Source organism: Centropristis striata, chromosome 14 (genome assembly GCF_030273125.1).
Source record: "Centropristis striata isolate RG_2023a ecotype Rhode Island chromosome 14, C.striata_1.0, whole genome shotgun sequence".
NCBI lineage: Eukaryota > Metazoa > Chordata > Actinopteri > Perciformes > Serranidae > Centropristis > Centropristis striata.
The window spans coordinates 22,589,456-22,610,581 of record NC_081530.1 but is presented as its reverse complement, the minus strand read 5'-3'; the positions used below and the strand labels follow the sequence as shown (position 1 = coordinate 22,610,581).

The 21,126-nt window shown below is 39.4% G+C and overlaps 1 protein-coding gene across 1 annotated transcript in view; it reads left to right on the top strand.

The window, feature by feature from the left end:
- Window positions 1-21,126, top strand: part of celf3a (cugbp, Elav-like family member 3a) — a 41,881-nt gene that overhangs the window by 6,704 nt on the left and 14,051 nt on the right. The window contains exons 4-7 of the mRNA XM_059349564.1: window positions 13,933-13,981; window positions 16,278-16,406; window positions 18,207-18,286; window positions 18,801-18,944. Coding sequence (XP_059205547.1) covers window positions 13,933-13,981; window positions 16,278-16,406; window positions 18,207-18,286; window positions 18,801-18,944 — 402 coding nt within the window. The remainder of the gene's footprint in view (window positions 1-13,932; window positions 13,982-16,277; window positions 16,407-18,206; window positions 18,287-18,800; window positions 18,945-21,126) is intronic.

Here is a 21,126-nt window from a genome sequence, read left to right as displayed (position 1 = left end):
CCTCAACAAGCTCACATGTATTTATATTTACTTACAAAGGGGGGAGCAGAGTAACTGGCATGCCGGGCTATCTGAACGCACCACACAGACACACGTGGACACGCAGTGACACAAGGAAATTAACCGAGTTTGACATGCAGGCCTGACTTCCCCCTTTAGCTGATGTGCTCCAATAAAGGTCAGAGGCTGCTCTCCCTCTTATGTTTCATATGTGATGCATCCAGACATATCCATCCAGTTAAGGCATGAGTCATCTTGCTACATGTCACGGGTTGAAAGAGACAGCTATGAGGCTCGCTGCTGGAGTGACTTTGCCAGTTCTTATTCTCTCTGATGTTTCTCTTCCTTTCTGTGTCGTCTTTCTATCCGTCCCTCCCCCCTCCTCCTCTCCTCTCTTTCCATCCATCTCTCCCTCTGAATTCTAATCAAAGTTAAACCTAGCTTTATTAGCATAGCCAGGCAGCAGGTGTGCTGCCAAATGACATTTCCAGAGCTAAATATGACATGACAGCCGCGTCTCTATAATAACCGACTATATGAGAGACAAGGCGACAAGGCAAGGAATTACTGAGACAGAGTGTGCTCCCAGACTTGCTGCTGCTTCCTCTTTTACTAACAAGGCTTCACCCCTGTTTCCTTTTGGTTATTTTTGTTGAAATCTACATCATTCACTTCTTCCCCCCGCCCCTTCCCCCTATCAAACGGCAGCTCATGACCACAGTTTTTGAGGAAAGGCTGAAGAAGCAGGTGAAGAGTGCAGGTCTATTGTTTTCAGTCTATAAAGGGAAACCTAAATTGGAACTATTTTAATAAATTATAAATCATAAAAAAAATAAAAATGCATGCAAAATGGCAGGAAATGCTGTTTTCAGCCTCTAAAATATTATGATTCCCTGCTTTTCTCTGTTTTTAATCATATTAAACTGAATATCTTTGGATTTTGGTCTGACAAAACATGACATTTTTAGACACATTAGACTCTGAGAAACATCTTATAGACCAAAGGATTAATCTATTAATTTCTAAAATAATCAGGTTAGTCAATAATGACAATAAATCCCGTTTTCAGTTTTGATTAAACCCCTTAGCCATTCATTTGCCTTTGTGATGTGGTCAAATTGCTTATTTCTGTCAAAACCCAAAGATATTTAATTTAATATGAAACCGGACAAAGAATAATCACATTGGACAAGGCAGAACCAGAGATTTTTTGGTCTTTTTTCTTAAAAGAAATCTAGAGATTGGTCGATTAATTGAATAGTTAAAGAACAGAAGGTTATTTGGCAACTATTGAGTATTTGTTTGAGTCATTTTTAAGCAAAAATGAGAAGTTCTCTAGTTCTTGCTTCTAAAATGTGTCAATTTTCTGCATTTCTTTGTCTTATATGAGAACAAACTGATGATCATCAAAGTGATAATGACATAACCTTGTATTATGAGCAATTTTGAAGAGAATGGTTAATTAATCAACTCATCGATTTACAGAAAACATAAGTAATTTTGCAATCAAAATGCAAACGTTCTGCAGTTCTTGCTACTGAAATGTGACGATTTGCTGTTTTTCTTTGTCTTATATAATAGCAAACTGATTATCACAAAAAACAAGATATTTGATGATGTTAACATGTATTATGGGGAAGTTTTGGCACACAAATGTCAAGATTGGCAGATTTATCCGCTTTAAATCAAATTTAGCTTAATTGTATCTATTTTCGATGAATAATTTGGGTAATTTTTCAATCAAAATGCAAAATATTCCCCAGTTACAGCCCGTAAAATGTTTTACTTTGTCTAATTTGTCTAATAATCTAATATTTGCTCTTTCTAGATTTGCAACTGTGTGAGATTTTCAGTGCATTTATATGTTTATATCCACTCATTTTGATATAAGAATAAGTTAAATGGCCTTTAAAGGAATGAAAACAGAATGGATTTTTGGTTGAACAAAAGCTTTATTATAATTGAAACTAGATACGTTTAATGGGAAAATGGATTCAAATTTGCTCTTTTAAATTAATCCATTTTGTTGGAATATATTTGAGTTTTAGGCTCTTTTTTTTTCTCCAGCCATTTTACAGACAACACAAATAATTGATGAAACCGTAGAGAAGACACGAGCACCAATCATCACATGTTGAGAAGCCTCGATAAATAAAGTCGCTTATTAAAATAGTTGAAACTGGTTTTCTCTGGATTGATTTATTGATTGTTTCAGCAGAGGCCCTGTTGTACCAGCAGGCAGGGGGTTATTGGGGGACACAGGGACAGTTTGGAGGAGCGGGCTGGTATTAGGGTGGCAACAAAAGAAATCCCATTGTTAGCGTGACAGTAGCGTGACCTCGCTGACCTCTCGTCGGGGATCAGCAGGGCCCGATGCCCCGCGGCTAAAGCCTGTCCCCCCTGTGCTTCAACCCTCCTCACAACCTCTTACCTCTAAGCCGAGTGTGGAACAAGCTAAACCCTCCTGTGTTCTCGCAATCCTTCCCTACCCCCCCACCCCCTCCTCCTCCTCCTCCGGGAAGAAAAAAAAAGGAGAAAACCATATTATTAGCTCCATACACGCCCACACGGACAAGAACTGCTTCCCACCCCTGCTACCAGCTGTGGTGTAATTGTCATCTAATTGCACCTGCACTGCCAAAGAATAATTAACTTTGGCATCTCATGGTTGGGGCGATACAAAAGAAATAACATGAAAGCAATTATTGGACTGAGAGGAGAGAGCTCGAATGAAAGCACACCTGAATGAGGAGAAAGCTGAAGGATGTCATTAACACTCAGAGCTGCTTTTTTTGTAAGATTTCTCCTCTGGAAAGTAAGAGTCGTTCTTAAGGCTTTCTCCTCTTTGCTATTTTACTCTGGGGTTTTTTCTCTCTCACTCTCTGCTAACAATGGGAAAGAAGAAAGAAAAAGAAAGAAAAGGAGTCAGGCAGGGGCGAACAGATGGTTGTTTCGGAGTGGCACCTGGCCTTGTGTTTAATTTCAGGTGAGAGAGTCCGTCTCTAAAGTGAGAGGGGGAGGAAGAGTGTCGAAAGCACATTCAGCCGACAGCAAGGAAAGAAAGTGAGAGAATGGTGGAGTTGGAAAAAGAGAGAGAGGAGAGAGAAAAAAGCAATAAACTAGATTCACTCTGAGAGGAAGTGTGGAAATGGAGGTTGGACGTACTTGTATTCACTCCTACTTGGACATCATGTCCTCTTGGTGTCCCCGTCTTGTTTTTATCGCTCTATCTCAGGCCAGTTCATGTGGACATGTCAGTTGTTTCCGCCTCACAGAGGAGACAATAACATCCAGCTAAACCTCATTAAAAAGAAGCAGTTTTACACAGCAACCTCCGATCTCAACTTAAATTTCAACAACTTTGATTAAAAAAACTGTTGAATGAATCGAACGATTGAGTCTTTTCATCGTTAAAGGTCAAAAGATTTTTAAAAAATAGAAATTGACTCAGTAGCTATTTTCATCATTCTCTACACATTTAATGAATGTATTATTTAAAAAAATGTCAAAATTAACTGGTAACAGTTTTTTTTAGAAGTTAATGCTGACTGGTTTTCTGCTATAATAGAAGAAAAAGAAGTAGGTCGGCTTGAAATAACTGCTACCGGACAGAGCTACTGGACACCATTATGTCAGTGATGTAGAACTCACGTAAAGAAGTTTAACCGGACACGAACACTGGATCTGCTGGGTCAGACCCTCCTCCACCTCTCACCCAGCCTTAATAAACTGACACAATTTCATAGGCTATAGCTAAGAAATTCATTCATTTATTTTCGTGGGAATAACTACAAACTGTTCATGAGAACTGCCTGCCATACATATCATATCACCAGATTCTTGCCCTGATGATAGTACAGTCAATATATTAAGGTTCTGGACTGTTGGACATTTTAAGACGTCAGTATTTTTCATTATTAAACAATTAATTGAGAAAATAATCACTTTGGTAAAGGATCATTTGGACATTTTGGGAAATTTGCTTCTGTTAGCTTAGCTTAGCATAAAGACTGGAAACAGATGGAAACAGCTAGCTTGACTCAGACCAATGGGGACAAATCCACCCACCAGTGCCTAACTAAACCTTTAACACTGGACCAGAAATACATAAACACCCACAAACATCTGGCTTTCTTTTATTTTGGTGGCTAAGGTTACAATAAAGATATTTATCGACTCCAGCTCCCATCAGCAGTGATGGAAACTTGACACCTGGGTGGGCACACAAATTGTTGCCCCTTTTCCGGTACAATCTTATGACTCTTTGTCATCTTGTCAGCCATCTCTGTCCAAGCAGCTTTTTTCACTGGCCTCCATACTGCTTTCTACTCTTTACTTACCGTTTCCCAGCTTGTTTATGATGTTAAATGTGACACAAAAGGCATACTCGTCTACTGTCAATGACGAGGACTTAATTTCCTTTTGTTGGCAGGTTTTTCCACATTTTAAAACCTGAGTATACGTGCCAGTTTTGGTGGGAAAAGCTATAATAAACACATTTGTTTCGGAGCCGGGCTAGCTGATTCCCTGTTTCCAGTCTTGATGCTAAGCTAAGCTAACAGGCTGCTGTTTGTAGCATCATATTTAGCAAACAAACATGAGAGAGAGGTATCAATCTTCTCTTAACTCTCAGCTAGAAATCGAATTAGTGTATTTCCCCCAAATGTCGAACTTTTAATTTGATCGATCAGGAAAATAATTATCAGCCCTAAAGCTGTGCTTCAGTCGAGACACACACCAACACTCACTTACTTGAATTAATATTTGCAACAGTGCTTCACTGTTAATTTTAAATGCAATAAGTTTTTAATAGTGCAACTGTGCCCAAGTGAGAAAGTAGCAGAGTGTGTGTGTGTGTGTGTGTGTGTGTGTGTGTGTGTGTGTTTGGTGTATATTTGCATGTGCAGCGGGGGAAGGGAGGGCAGGTGTTCGCACTAACACGGTTTAATGAAGGGTGTGTGTGCTTTTGTGTGCGCGCTTGGCTGTGTGTAAATGTGTGTTTGCTTTTGTGTGTTTCCATGGAGAGTACACATCCAAAGATATGGATGGTTGGATGAAAGTTGTTGGGTTTATTATAGGCTCCTCTCAGGTTTCTTCATTCATTATCTGCCCTGTGTGTGTGTGTGTGTGTGTGTGTGTGTGTGTGTGTGTGTGTGTGTGTGTGTGTGTGTGTGTATGTGTGTGTGTGTGTGTGTGTGTGTGTGTGTGTGTGTGTGTGTGCGTGTGTGTATGTGTGTGTGTGTGTGTGTATAGTGTGTGTGTGTGTGTGTGTGTGTGTGTGTGTGTGTGCGCGTGCGTGCGTGTGGTTGTGTGTGTAAAAGAGTAAAATCTGAGCTGCGAGGCCTTCTGTGTTTAAGCTGCCCATACGAGAGGAAAGAGCCCTCTTTGAGTGGAACATCTGACTAAGCCTGACATTTACTCAGCCATAAGGACTCAGACGGAGCAGACAGAGGGGTTTTATCAATAGTCTGAAATAAATGCATATGCTAAATATAGCCCAGGCTTTTTACGCAGGATATGAGATGGGAAGTTGTAGTGCCAGAACGCTGTGTGCCCTTAATGTCTGAGCAAACGTTCTCTGCCGTGAACAGTTGCAAGGTGTTGTAAACAGTCTCTTGTACACCTGTTATCACTGATTCAGTCTCTTTTTAGTCTCTTTTTTTAAAGCAAGCAAAGATGAAACAGGTAGAAACTGACATTCAATGTGCAACAAGGCAAAAAAGGTAGAGTCATACCAATTCATACTGGTCTATTAAAACTTTTTTATAGAACATATAATACAGAAAACTATACTTTGGGAGATTTTTTATTAATTTTTAATTTATTTTATTTATTTAAATGTATTTAAATGGTAAGAAGGTAGGGGGCTGGTAGTGAACTTACAGTGCTTTCATGTTATTCTAATTTTTTATTATTTAATTTTTTCTCACTCTACAACCCAATTCTAAAAGAAGTTGGGTAAGACAATGTCCCAACTTTTTTTGGGGAATTGGTATTTAAAAAAATTTCCAGAACAAAAATAGTGCATGGGTGATTAAGAAATGGTGTTGGCTATTTTTTTCTACTGTTCTTTATTTAAATAGTCAGCAACTCACTGACACTGAACATACAGTACTGATGATTATTTATTTCATTTTTATTTATTCTTGAGTTTGTCAGCGTTCAATTGATTGACAATGCAGTACATATTATATTATTGCAAAAACAATGTTAAATATTCCTTAAGAAAGTTTATCATTTAAGAAATCAGCCTTCTGAGTGCCTTTGGATAGTCATATTGGTGCAAAATCCACATAGAAAATGTCTATTTTTATTGCAGCTCAAAAATTATATGAGTCTGCACATTGGTGATCAGTGATTTTTTTTCCCTTTATAATCTGTATTGTTGTCAAAAATCTTCTTATCTGTTGTGCAGTGAAAGTAGCCGTTCAGATTTGGTTCACTGAGGCCCTAAAACATGCTTTTATGGCGTGGACACGAGCATGTAACATGTTGTTTAATGTATCTGACAATAAGCAGATAAAGCGATGCCTCCATATGCAGCCACACTGTGTCCTGATGTCAGTGAGTCGCAGGGATGCTGCTGCTGCTGATGATAGCAATTAGCGCGCCTCAGAGCGACTGTGTTCACTTGATGAATCTATCTGGAGTTAAGTGTGCATTCATGCGTCCATTCATTTACATATGCATGCATACAAATGCAGGACAGGCGGGGACAAATAATACTAAAAAAAGGGCCTGTCCTCTGTACGTCACTCTGGGGCGACTGTAATGATGAATGCAGATTGGATTTATAGAGGTGGTAAATGGGTGTGAGTTAGAGAGAAATTGGATAAATGAAGGAGGGAGGGAGGGAGGGGAGGAAGAGATGAATGAAAGTTTGAGATAATGAACAGTGGGTGGCAGTAAGGGTGGAGGGGGTTGGAGGTGTATTGAGGCAGTGTGTTTATCAGCTTAAATACAGACATCTGTTACTAAGAAATAGTGTGTTTTTGGGGGGTTGGGAGTGTGTGTGTGTGTGTGTGTGTGTGTGTGTGTGTGTGTGTGTGCGCGTGGCAGGCGAAAACACACAAAAGTGGAAAGAGGCTGTTGTCACCAAACTAATTAGGCTCTTTGAACTGCACATACACTGGACTCCGGTGGAGTTAAAGTGTGTAAACGCATGCCCGAATTAAAAAAGTGCGGAAAGTAGGACATGGACCCTATCTGCACACACACACACACACACACACACACACACACAGAAATGTGTCCGTGATTCAGTTCTTTCCCCCCTTCTGCTCCACTGAGTCGAGTCAAACAACACTTGACATGAATATTTAACAGTCAGAAGAGACAAAACAATTGAGAGTCAACTTGAGTGTTGTTAGAAAATTTACTCTTTGATATTCAGTTTCTCCACTTTGAAGGATTTTTGTTGGCTGTCTGTAGAAAGAGGGCTGAATGTCAGCTTGGAGAGCTGTCAGCTTCGCCTCGACACTGGACAGACTAGTGAACCCTGTAGGAGAAGAAGGAGACGGCGCTGCGAAGCAGCTTTGACACTGAAGACCGGATTATCGATTCAATATTATAGAACTGAACAAGCGTTGAGCTGTCAGTCTCTTTGTGTTTGATTGATTTTAGCGACTGGCTGAATTCAGGAGACTTTCTCTCTCTTTGCTTTGTGTGCTTGCCCGCCCATGTGTGTGCGCATCTGTGTGTGCATCCACGTGTGGAAACATTAACAGACCGTACTTGTGCATTTTTTTTTTTTTTTGCTTTGTTCCAACTCTTTGTGCGAGCTCACAATCATCTGCGTCTATTAATCTCCCCCCTTTTTTTCTTTTTCTTTTTTTGCCTGTGAATATACCAATTTCCACCTGTGCTTGTTCTTTTCCCCCGGGTGAATTCACAAGTGCGACCCAGCGTATAAGCGGCGGTGGCGAGGAGGAGGAGGAGGAGGAGGAGGAGGAGGATGGAGAGAAGAGAAGAGAAGAGAAGCGAGGGAGCAAAGCAGCAGAGACGGGGAGAGGAACAGAACAGAACGAAGGGAGGAGGAGGGGGGAGGAGGGGAGGCGGGAGGTGGCAGGTTGATTACGGTCGCAGGTCTCGTTGCCTGGAGACGGCGGGGACGAGGGATGCCAGGTTGCTAGGCGACCGGCACGATGCAATGACCAGCGCTGTGTGATGGAGCGGAGGGGAGGCGAAGACGGAAAATTGTCTTTGTGCCCCCCTCTCCAGCCCCCCGCCCCACCCAGCTACACCTCCTCTCTCCCTCCCTCCTTTCCCTCCTTCCACCTCCAACTGCTGTAAATGTTCTTGAAAGAGCAGGGGAGATGGTCTATGCTGATATATTTACCATTCAGAGTGGCTGCTTTTCAGGGCAGACAAGCAGAATGGATTGAAATTGGAGAGAAAACAGGCGACAGAAATGTGTCACCCTCACACAGCAGCAGCAGCAGCAGCAGCAGCTATATAGACTTAACAACACTGTCTGCCATGAGAGTATATGGAGATTATCATCTGCTCTGAGGGTCATAATAGAGAAAAATATCATCATCAACATGCTGTACTCACTCCGACGGTAAACGATCCTCTATCTAAAACACATTTGCAGGAGCAGTGGATGAAAACATTTTACATGGGGCCACTCCTTTGATGTTATAGCGGGTCATGTATTATGGCGGAGGGGTCGAGCTGTGATTTGATTGGATAATCTATGGATTTAATATCTCATAATCCAAGCGCAATCCCCCCCTCGGCATCACAAAGATTAAGCATGTGTAGATGTTGCTGTGAGCGACAGGAGCAGACAGCGACTGTGTGTGTGTGTGTGTGTGTGTGGGCAACAATGAATGTGTGTTCAGTCAGGAGCATGATTGTATATAATATCTGCGTGTTTGGAGACAGAGCACAAGGGGGAGAAACAAATCAAATACAGGAAAGCGCTGTGGTAAAATGGGCTGTTGATCAGGCAGGTTTTTGCCTGTGTGTTGTCTGTGCACAGTATGGGACTGTTTTTGTAAACAAGCCTAAGAGAGAAAAGGGAGGAGGAGGGGAGCAACAGGAGGAGGAGGGGAGAGAGCAAATTACTGTAAAGTGTACGTTAGTGGTTTAGGCTTAGAGGGAGATATTTTTCTCCCTGCTTCTGCATCTGCTCTCGAGACAGCACCAACATTCAACAGGCACAAGCGCATCATCCTCTTTCTTTTTTTTTTGTTCGCTGTCTTTCATTTTTCCTCCCCTCCCTCCTTTCTCTCCACCCTCCTCCCTCACACATCTAATCCGTCTATCTCTCGACCTAGAAGCACCCTTTGTCCTCCTCATTTGTTTTTCGTCCGTCTCTTCCGCGCATCATTCAGGCCAACCTTGTTTACCTGATGTGGGGTTCTCATCACCACCGGGGTTGTCATGACAATGGCCATGCATGCGTGGCCTTCGTCAGAGAAGTGGCGCCGGTTGCTGTGCCGATCTGAAGTGGCACAGCCTCGATGGCCTCCACTTCTCACTGTTTTCCCTCTTGTATATTCTAATTCCAATCTCCTGAGCCATCTGCTGCGCTTCTCCTTATCGCCACCGCCACGGCCTTCCATGTTTGTCTTCCTGCAGTGAAATATGGGCCACCAGGCTTCACTCAAACATGTTATAAATCAAAGATTAGGTGTAACATTAAAGCATCTACAGGAAATTTTCATTTTGTGGTGATTTTGGTGGCCCCTGTATTAGAGCCCGACTGATATGGGATTTTTGAGACTGAGGCCGATACTGATTTTAGAGGGGATAATTGATTGATAACTGATATGGTGGCTGATACAGTAATTTTTTTCGAGCTGGAATGAAAATAAACCTTTTTTTATGTGGATTGTGCACTGATTTTTCACCACTCAAATGTACCCAGAGAGCTATTTTCTCAAACGTAAAACTTAATTAAACAATATTTAACATGAACAAATTCTATAAATGATAACAGAAAAAATAAAGATTAAATAGGAATGAAATAAATCGCTAAATTAACATCATTACTGTCCAGTTTCAGTCAATTGCTGACTATTCAAAAAAAAAAATATATATAATAATGCCTGGCACCATTTCTAAATCATGGCAAGCAACATTTTCTGTATTATAAATTGTGTAAAACAAAAAGTTTTCATAACGGGACACATATCAGACAGCTTATGATATGGCTTCGATAGGAAAATATCGGTCAATAATATATCTTTCTTTTTTTTTTTTAAGATTATTTTTTTGCCATTTTGTTGCTTTATTGATAGTGACAGGGTGATAGAGGGGAAGACATGCGGCGAAGGGAGCTCAGGCCGGATTCGAACCCGGCTCCACCGCAGCACACAGCATACATGGTTAGCGCTCTACCAGTGTGAGCCACCGGGACGCCCAACTAATATATCTTTCTGGCTTTATTATTTATATCAAAGTATCATGACAGAGGGCAGAAAAATAAATTAAAGAGAAAAAACAGCTAAAACAGAAGCTAAAATAGAATAAAAAATATATATTAAAAAAAGTTACAGTTTAGAGTTATATAGGTACAAAATAAATATATTAAAATCAGTGAGTGAAAGGCAGCTTTAACAGAATAGTTTTCATCCAGTTTCAGTGGACCTGCAGTTTTCTGGGCGTTTGTTAGATATATGGAGCGTAGAAACTGAACGCTGCTTCTCCATGTTTGGTTTTGACTCAGGGGACAGAAAACAGACCTGTCCCAGACGCTCTGAGAGATCTGGATGTTTCTGTGCAGTCTGGTTTCACATAGTGGCTTATCAAAAACACAGATTTCTTAAGTCATTTTGCATGTTGTTACACATTTTTTGCTCTCTGCATGTCATTTCATGTCATGGCAATATTAGACGCTCAGAATAAGTGCTCTAGGATTCAGGTGATAGTATAAAGAGTGAAAAAGTCCACGTAGGGAGGATAAGGAGTGATGGACGGGTCAAAGAAAGACAGGACTTTCACCCAGGAGACTGATGTTCGTGTCCAGTGTGAAACCAAAATTCAACACTGACTTATTTTCTTTAACAACTTTCATACGTATTAACATAACAGACGTCAAACCATGATATTCTCCTAAACCTAAAGTTTTGTTTAATCCACAACAATAACCACGTTTGCGGTTATAAAAGTATGGAATAAAAACTTTACATGAGCTTCAGATTTGTAGACATGACACACAATATGTCCTTTGAAGTGGCATGGTACTTAAACACCGTGTGAGATGACAAAGATGTGACTCATTTTTAATCATAGTTTGCTTTTTTAAACAGCTGTTTGCAGGATGCATATTGATGAGGTGATGTGTCTATATGTACACCATCACTTTCCCTTTTTAGCCTTTTTTTGCTTCTTCGTTCCATTCTTTTTTCTTCATCTCTGCTGATTCTGCTCCAGTATCAGCCATAACCACAAAATACAACATCAAAAACTAAATTCCCTAAAGGAAAATCTCCTCCTGCTTCCTTTTAACAGGCTAAAGTACGACTCACTGCCAAACTTTAAAAATGTAAACATAGTCTTATCCGGTCTGTAAACGTTTCATCAGATGATTTCACGGGGAGTCAGACTCTGGGACAAGCATTAAGAATAACCATATAGAAAAATCTTCTCTCTGATGTTCTCGTCTGCTTATGTAGGTCATACAGAGGCATCAGAATTAAACTGAGACTGTTTAATATCCACTTAAAAACTCTCAGGATATTTCACTGGGAATTATCTTTTATCACCATTATTGTCACATGTGATGAATACTGATTTACATGACCATATCTTTTGCTGTTTGCTGTCAAAAGAAAGTCATCCCAATTGCCATATCTGATTTTTTAGGCATTTATTATATATTGAAAGTTTAGTAGTTTTCAGTGGTTTGTGGCAGAGCACTAACATTACAACATGATTTATCATATCTATTTTGGTAAATTACATATATACAATATAAATAAATGTTTATGTATTATATTCATCTTATTTAAATGCATATGTGTTCATATATATTATATTATTTACCTGTTTACCGGATTTATTTTGTTTTTCAGTTAAACTATATTGAAAGCTAGGGTTAGAAGAAAATGAACTGTTAATGAGACATTTTATTTTATTTTTTAGAAATAATCATGATCTCAACATCGACTAGAATACTCATGATTTATTTCTGCTACAACAGAGCAGCTCTAAGATGTTTTACTGTGCTGTAAGTGCCCACATAAAATAAGAAGTGATAGTTTTAGTGGTAAATAATGGACAATGAAGCCTTGTTTTTCAGCTAAATTATATTTAAAGTTAGGATTAGAAGATAATCAACTGTTAATAAGACATTTTATTTTATTTTATTTAGAAATAATCATGATATTGACTAGAATAATCATGATTTATATCTGCCATACTAGAGCAGTTCTACTGTTTTACTGTGCTGTAAGTGCCCAAATAACATTAAAAAGTGATGGGTTTAGTGGTAAACAACGACAATGAATGGACACTTTTATAATTACACAGGTCAAATCTGTTGAGTGCTTTTATCCAAAACACGAGTTCATGAATTTCAGCAGACTGGATGGTGTTATCTTCCCTGCAAACAGAACTATAATTTAAACAAAAATTACTATTCACCGGCTGCAGGAGCGGGCGCCCACATTTGCTTGACTGATTGCGAGATGGTTTTGAGACTTTGCCCCCTCCGTCTACTCTATCTTCCTATTAATTGGTGCAATCAATTGGACGCCCTGGGCGGAGGAGGAGGAGGTGCAGGGGGTCTGCAGCAGCAGCAGGTGCTTCAGCTGGTGGTGCTGGACGGTGATGGTGGTGTTGTGGAGGTGGTGGTGGTGTTTGTGAATGCTGGTCCTGGCGGTGGAGCGCGACCGTGGCGCCGATCAATAGTGTCTCCTGGTGACCGATCACAGTGGATCAATCAGTGACACAGGATCAGTGACTGGCTGAAATGTCACCAGCTCCATAATTAAGACCTTCATTAAGCCACAGTTAACAGAGTGTCACTCTGTTGCTCTCACCTCGACTCCTCACACACACACACACACACACACATCCACACATCCCCCACCTCCATCCCTTCCTCCATATGCTCCTTCTCTTCCCCTCAATCCCTTTCAATCCCACCCTTCTCTCTATTGCCCTTCTTTTCTCTATTTCATTCAATACCTCTTTTCACTCCGCTCTATACATTTGAGGCGCCGAAGCACTCATGTGTGCACAATTTCATATAGGGGGGATTTAGTTTAATAGACGATGATAATAATTGTGGTGTTTCGGCAGCTTGTCTTTTGATGAATTATGAAAAGGTCACATAATCCCTCGCCTTGTCGTGTATGCTCTCCTTTTTCTTTTTATTCTTTGTTTTTTCTCCACACATTATTCCCTCTTTTCTAACCCTGTATACCCTCATCTCTGTCTCTCTGTCAGGCTCAGAGTCTCTGCTGCGTGCTCCTGTAATCCAGATTAGCCGGCGAGTGTTCTTAATCTTATCACTTCCCCAATCCCGCGTGGGTGTGTGCTTTTCCTGGTTTTGTGTGATAGGGGTTGGGGGGAGAGAGAGAGAGAGAGAGGGAACGATAGACGGCAGGATTAGAGCAGATTCTGAGAGAGACTCGGGGAGAGAGAGAGAGACTGTGACTGTAATATCACACATATCGGTGTCAGCCGTTGGTCTGCTGGAGTAGAGCTGGCAAAAATACGAAGTTGGGGAGGGATTGGAGGAGGCTGGAGTTCACCAACATCCCTATATGTACGCATATGTCACTGTGACATCACAATAAAGCATTCATAGCATTTGTAGATGATGTCAGTGCACATAAACGTCATGTTTTGCAGTTTATAATTGATTAAACATTACATTAAATTTGCTTTTACTTTTTTTGTGTTTGTTTCAATGGTTGCTTCACCTGACCTGTATTTAAGTCTGACCGTGTCATGTGACCTCTGTGTTTCCAGATGAACCGTCCAATCCAAGTGAAGCCGGCAGACAGCGAGAGCAGAGGGGGTAAGAGACACCTGTCCCCATCCAGAGACACAGCACCTGTTCAAACAACACCTTCACTGTGTAAACAAACAACAGTGGCCATCTTAACCACTCAATCCACATTGAAACACACATTATTTTCTTGCAACAAGTTAAATTTGATGTTTTTTGAGTCCAGCTCAGTTCAATTAGAGTTGAGATTTTATGAGGGACACATATAGAGCTGGTGGCATATTTTGTAGGTCAACCTGAAAGTTAACATCGCCTTGTTCTCCCAACAAAAATCCAATGGGATTAATCTGATGGGTTGTGGATTGGATTACTACAGAGAATAAACTCTGTAGCAAACAAAAGTTGTGATATTTATATGTTTTCTTCAGCAAGATAATCTGCACAAATGAACACCACTTTTATGATTTTTAAGGCGTAAATGCCATTTGCACTTGTTAGCAACTGCCTTTTTTTAGACACATAAAAGCTTCAAAATGACCGTTTGAAACACAGACCTTATCTCAAGCATTCAAACAAAAACCCATTTCAATAGCCCGCTGACTTTGACACAGCTTAAAGCTTCATATTTCTGTATATTTTCACTAATTTACTACAATTTAGATATTTTATACTTTATTGTTGCCAATTTCTTTCAAAGTTTACCATCATTTTATGGCAACAGTTGCCTTTTAGTAACACTTCATTTGAAACAAGCATTCTTCTGCAGATTTTTTTTTAATTTTGTTAAAATTTGCTATGTATTTGAATGTAAACCTGGCTCTAGACTCGAGCAGTTGAGACTTATCTATGTCATCAAATATAACCCTCCTGTTATGTTCATTTTTTTAGGAACGGAGGAGAGTTAAAGCCTTGAATTTGTTAATGCCACCCACTTAACCCATCCCCAAAATGTTGCTGTAGATGGAGTTAGGCTTAGACTTTGGGGTGCACATGCACTTAAATGATGTGAAGTACTCTGCTTATGTTAGATTTTTAAATCTCCTTTCCAGTAGTATTACAGCCTCAGACACAGGGTTGACCTAGCTCAAAATCCACAAAACCAGCCTGAAAATAAAGAATATCTGAAACAAATCTATGTGAGTCTATAGAGCAGAGCTGTATAGTTGTCAGAACCTGGTCAGCTGTCCGGTGCTACGCGATGATTGGCCAGTCTGCTTTAAAGGGGCGGGACTTAGCAATGTGTCCATTCCATTTAGCTGCTTCAGTTTCAGGGTCCTGCCGTCGTGCATGTCTGTCACACTGTCGCTCACACTGGAGCACTTTAATGGAACAAAGCCCTTGTTAATGTTATAAGAAACACCTGCTTTCCCTCTATGACATGTTAAACACCCGCTGTGAAAACAGAAGATCAGCTTCTCCAACTTGTTAACATTTAAAGTGCACATTTGTTAATTGTTGCAGAACATACTATATTTTTTACGAGGCCATTAGTTTGCTTTAATGTCCGGATTGTTTGACAGTGAGCTTGCAGACACTTGAAATTTTGCTCGCTAGGTAATCCATCACAGCCTACATAATGGTAGGTTTTATTTCTGTGCTTTCGCCTTGCATGTTGGCCGTCCAAACCGCAACGTTTCATACAGAATTGTACCTTTTTTCTGTTTTATTTTTATTTTTTAAATTACAGCTTGTAAATTGGATGATTTATTACAACAGCCAGCTCTCAAAACCAACACAGGCAGACTTTTGACATGTAACAATTGCATATATGTAATAAAACAACAGACTATGACAGCCACTGCTCACACTTTAAGTCTCTTGATGGTTGATTTTCACACCAAAATCAATTGGGAAAGAAATGTCAACCTCAATGTTAGTAAAAAAATAACAAGCTATAAATCTGTGGGCATGTTTTGGAGAATAGTCTGCAGGAATGCAGCGTGCATGTGATTTGTAGTGAATGAGCTAAAACATGCAGAAACACTGGTCTGATCCTTCACAGACAGGGACAGACGGAGCAGCTTCTCTGACAACACAGAGGGTGACAAACATTTGAGTCACCGCCAGATGCTGTTTGTTTGTTGTGATGTTCATGTTACTGCACTCTGGTGGCACTGTGAAGCATAGCAGGCTGATCCCTCCTGCTCTGTGGCTGCTTATCACACTGTTGTTGTCCTTTATTATTCATGCATGTACAGTGACATGGCACTTCTCCCTTTTTTCCCCCCTCTTCTTTTTCCCTCCCTGCTGCCCGTATCACCTCTTTTATAAAACATCTCCTCCCTTTCTAACCTCACTCACATTATCGGCACATTATCCTTTTTTTTTTCTCCCTCTCCCATCTCGCTGATCTCCTTCCCCTTAGAAGACAGGAAGCTGTTTGTGGGTATGCTGGGAAAACAACAGACGGACACTGATGTGAGAAAGATGTTTGAGCCGTTCGGCAGCATAGAGGAGTGCACGGTGCTCCGCGGGCCCGACGGGACCAGCAAAGGTAACGTCAACTCAAGACACAAAGGCTAAGGTTCAATCCAACGTGGAGTATGGACGTGCAGAAACACATTAACACAAAGTAACACTAAGCATAAACGGCATATATGACAAAGTAACTGTAATGCATATAACTGAAGAATGACACAGTATAAAAACAATGAAAAGTTACATTACAGACTTAAAAGTTGTATGCAGTTTTAGTTGTAGTAGATACAGAATTACTCATCAAACTCATTTTATTCTTTAACTACTAATTAGGGCTTGAGGGTTAATCTTATTTTATTTTACAATTATTAGTTTGGCTTCGATTGATTATAAAAAGCAAAATAATGTATAGAATATAAGGTTTTATTGTGCAACACTCACGCTTTTGCCTGTTTTCGCTGAGTTACTGACTGAAATAGTTTGAATATAGTTTACCTAAATGTTGAGTAAACGTTTAGGAGTTTTCAGTAGCAATACATAACAACATATTTGATCTGATTTATTTTTATTATTTTACTAATTATTTTTTATTCATTGAATATGTGTTGAATAGTATTCAGTAGGTTGTGGCAGTGCATTACAAAGTATCTATCATTTTTATTTTATTTAATATTGAATGTTAATGTTCACTAACGCACTTAGGTGATAAAGTTATTTGTTTTATGTAATTTATCATCATTAGATATTATTTATATAACTGTATGTATATTTATTATTATCATTATTGTTATTATCTTATATTTACATTTTTGTTTTTCCGTTATATACAGTATATTTACATTTCAAGAAAATCCACTGATAAAAAAAGACAAGTTTAAATAAAAAATAAAATAAAATAAATGTGTGATGTTTCCAAAGTCAATACGTGATCTTAATATTGACAAAATATTTCATGATTATTATTATTTTTGCCATAATCTTGCAGCTCTAATACTAAGAACATTGAACTATTTCTCTTCTTTCCACTTCTTGGTTAAAACCCACACATTCAAAGGAGAGTCAGATCTTTTAATTGCAGTACACTCAAACACCTGTAAATAGCCCGGTGCCTCTCCTTTATAAACAGGACTTCCTGCTAAATATAGAATCCTTTTAGCAATGTTTCACGATTTGAATGATTTAAAATGTTGTTTACTTAAATAGAACCAGTAACATCCAACATTATATCATATTTAAATTACCCAGGGTGATTAGACTGATTTTTGTTAAAGCTTTAAACCCTATTTTTAAACCAACATTATATTAAAAGCCAGATTAAAAAGATTAGGTCAGGATTTAAATTGTCTTAACACTCTTAACTCACTTAGAACCTACAGTCCTGTGATGTAAAATGATTACAGATGGCGTCCACGAGTGACGTTGACTTTATTTAACAGTTTGTATTTTTATCCAGCCCGGAGAATTAGGCCTGCAGCACGTTACCGTCACGTGAATGTAAATTACTTTTGTCACTAACAACAATGCTAATGATATTTGCCGTGTAAATCAAAGTCCTGCGACAGTTCAAACACAGATGCTAGATTTTTCTGCGTTTGTTGCATGAGGCATGACTAATGGTGCAATAGGTTTTATGGGTCATGGCTAATGATGCGTTTGGTGGTTTACGGACTGTGATTGATGAAGCAATGAATGTTTTGTGGACCATGTTTAATGATGCCACGGTAACTGATGGAGCGCTGGATGTAAGACGGCTCCTAATGTATTTTTAAAGGGAAGTAGTTTCTGTATACCATGTGTGTGTGTGTGTGTGTGTGTGTGTGTGTGTGTCTACCTGTCTATTTGAGGCCGTGTTTTAATGGTGTGTCATTTCACGTAGGGTGTGCGTTTGTAAAGTACCAGAGCAACGCAGAGGCCCAGGCCGCCATCAACGCTCTGCATGGGAGTCGTACTTTACCAGTGAGTCCCCACCCCCTGTGCACACACACACACACACACACACACACACACAGAAACACAGGGTCACACACGTGTACTCAAATACAGTATACACACTTTTAGATGCTCCAAATCCAGTCATTTAGACACTCAACGTGGTGACTCAGCTAATAGTCACCACTTCTCATTTCTGTCCCCCTCCTCCACACACACACACACACACACACACACACAATAGAGGATGCTCATGTTTTTCATTGTGCTGTGGTTTGGTGCAGGTTGACTAAATTAAGAGAGTTCATGCTGGAAACCACAAATAAATCATGTAAAGACAAAAATACCAAAGTTCACTGGAATACTTCACAAAACAAAAAACAACCTCAGGGAAAATGTATTACATATATTTCTCTGTTCTGATGGTGTGTATTGTAAAGCACATGTAGTTGGTGTAGGAACACTGCAGCTAATCAGTAAAATTCAGAGACATATAAGTTTACGGTTGAATAAAAAGTTTTTTCTCCCTTCCTGTCCGCAGGGCGCCTCGTCCAGCCTGGTGGTGAAGTTTGCTGATTCAGAGAAGGAGCGAGGACTCCGGCGGATGCAGCAGGTGGCCTCTCAGCTGGGAGTCATCAGTCCCATGACTCTGCACCTCGGGGCCTACAACGCCTACACACAGGCCGTGAGTAACACACACATTTCTTAAAGGTGGAGTCAGTGCTCCTTCAGAACGTTTGCATGCTCCAGATTTATATTCCCTCTGGCTTTCACTGCCTCTGACCTTTTTTTGCGCGCACACAGATCAGACAGGCAACGGACAGTGAGGAGATATTCGATGAATTTGATTACAAAGGATTATTGATTCGAATAACAGATTAACTGATTTTAAGAAGCACACACTCTACTTTTCATGAGGACACTACCTGAGTGTTGCTGAGAGGTCTATATCTATATTTTTTATTTTGGTTAATATCCATAATGAAAAACAGAGCATAAAATGTCACGTTTTACATTATTTGTGCTTATTATTGTCCTATAAAGAACAATTAGGCAGTCAGTGATTGGTCAACAACAAAAATTAGCAACATAAAAACAGTCTGCTATGCAAAAAAGTCCCAATTAACAGTGCAGCTTTGTTCTTTATAGACCACCAATAGGCACAGAGTGCAGCTTTGTTTGCTTGGCGTTTTGCCTCACTATGTAGAACTATATTTGTGTCTTTTTTCGATGCTGTGTCTGCTTTTTTTAGAGCTTTTTCCCAAATCGTGACACCCAAAAACATGCAAAACACAGCAAAATGGGGGGAAAAAAGAAAAAAACAAACAAACAGGCATGGTCTTTGCAGACACTGTCACTGCCACACTTCTAGTGGGTCATAAGTGATGATTGAGAGGTTTTTTTGTGTGTATGAGTCTATAGTAAGGATGGAAATAATTAATCAATGATCAATTAATGGTCGTTAAGAATTTGGTCGATCACGTGAAACTTTTAATTGATCTGTATATTTTTTTATTTTATCTATGACTGCATATCAGTACTCACTGAACTGAAACAGGGCTGAGTGTTCAGTTCTGTGGCCGTACATGAATAAGCCAATGAGCTGAGAATTAAGTTGGATTAAGCTACAGTTTGGAAACTGAAAGTCGCAATAATAATTATAAAACACACAGAAATATTAATATTAATATTAATATTAATTTGAGCAAAACTAGCTCACTGTATCAAATCTTGCTAGCACGAATTAATAGGTTTAATGTTATCCAAAACTTATTTAAACACAAAACCCATTTAAATATGCAAGATTACTGTGAAAACTAATCTCATGCCTCTTCAGGGGCTAAAACATAAAAAAAACTGAACTCCTTGAGGTTATCTTTACATTTTAATCTCAGTTGATTTAGCTTTACGATTGACAGGCTCAAGTCTCTTTTAGTCCTTTCAAAATAAAAGCATCCGTTATCAAAACAGGATTTTGCACAGTACTGTGTATATATCTTTAATTTTGCCCATGTATGCATACAGCAATTAATCGATTAATTGATCATTAATGTTAGAGATAATCGAATTGGCAGGTTTCTTCCAAAAGGCCATCCCTAGTCTATAGATTAAAAAAAAAAAAGAAAATTCCACTTATTGTGCCTTTAAGCAGAGGCCCTGCAGGAAAAAAAGTCAAAACTACTTGACTCAAAACATTCTGTTATAACAAACAAGTGTGTTCATGTGATTCTAATGGAATAGTTTTAACGTTGAACAAGATGATTTTAGCAGGAAAAAAATTGCAATTTACAGTGTAGAGTAAAGCCACATTACTGCTCTCATCGTTAATTGACCGTTTACTGCAAATGGCTGCAGATTTGGCTCATTTACAGTCGTTCACTTTGTGAGGCTTAAGGAGGCTTGACAACGTTTTGTTTTTTTCCTCATAATGGATGTGTTGATTTATAGTGACATTCTATACTTCACTAAACCCCTCTAAAAAAAACAACTGTTTTCTGAAAGGGTAATTTAAAAAACAGTGCATGTTCAGTTATAACTAGAGCCCAGACGCAGATGTAAAGGCTGATTCTAACCTGATTTGGCTGATTATGAGGATCATGAAGCGTCTGCACAAACAGAGCGAGTCAGCGAGGACAGTTGGTCCGTCTGTGTTCTGTTGCAGCGTGCAGAGATGTGGCCTTCAAACATAATGACTCCTGATTGAGGTTCAGACTGGAGCCACTGCAATTATATTAAACATGCTCCATTTCTATGACGAGTTAATAATAGAAAACTGAACAAAGATTGTCTGTCTATGATTGGGATCTACAGAAATCACTCACTAAATGACTGATAATGAGTCTTTTCACAATTTGTTTGGAAGTTTC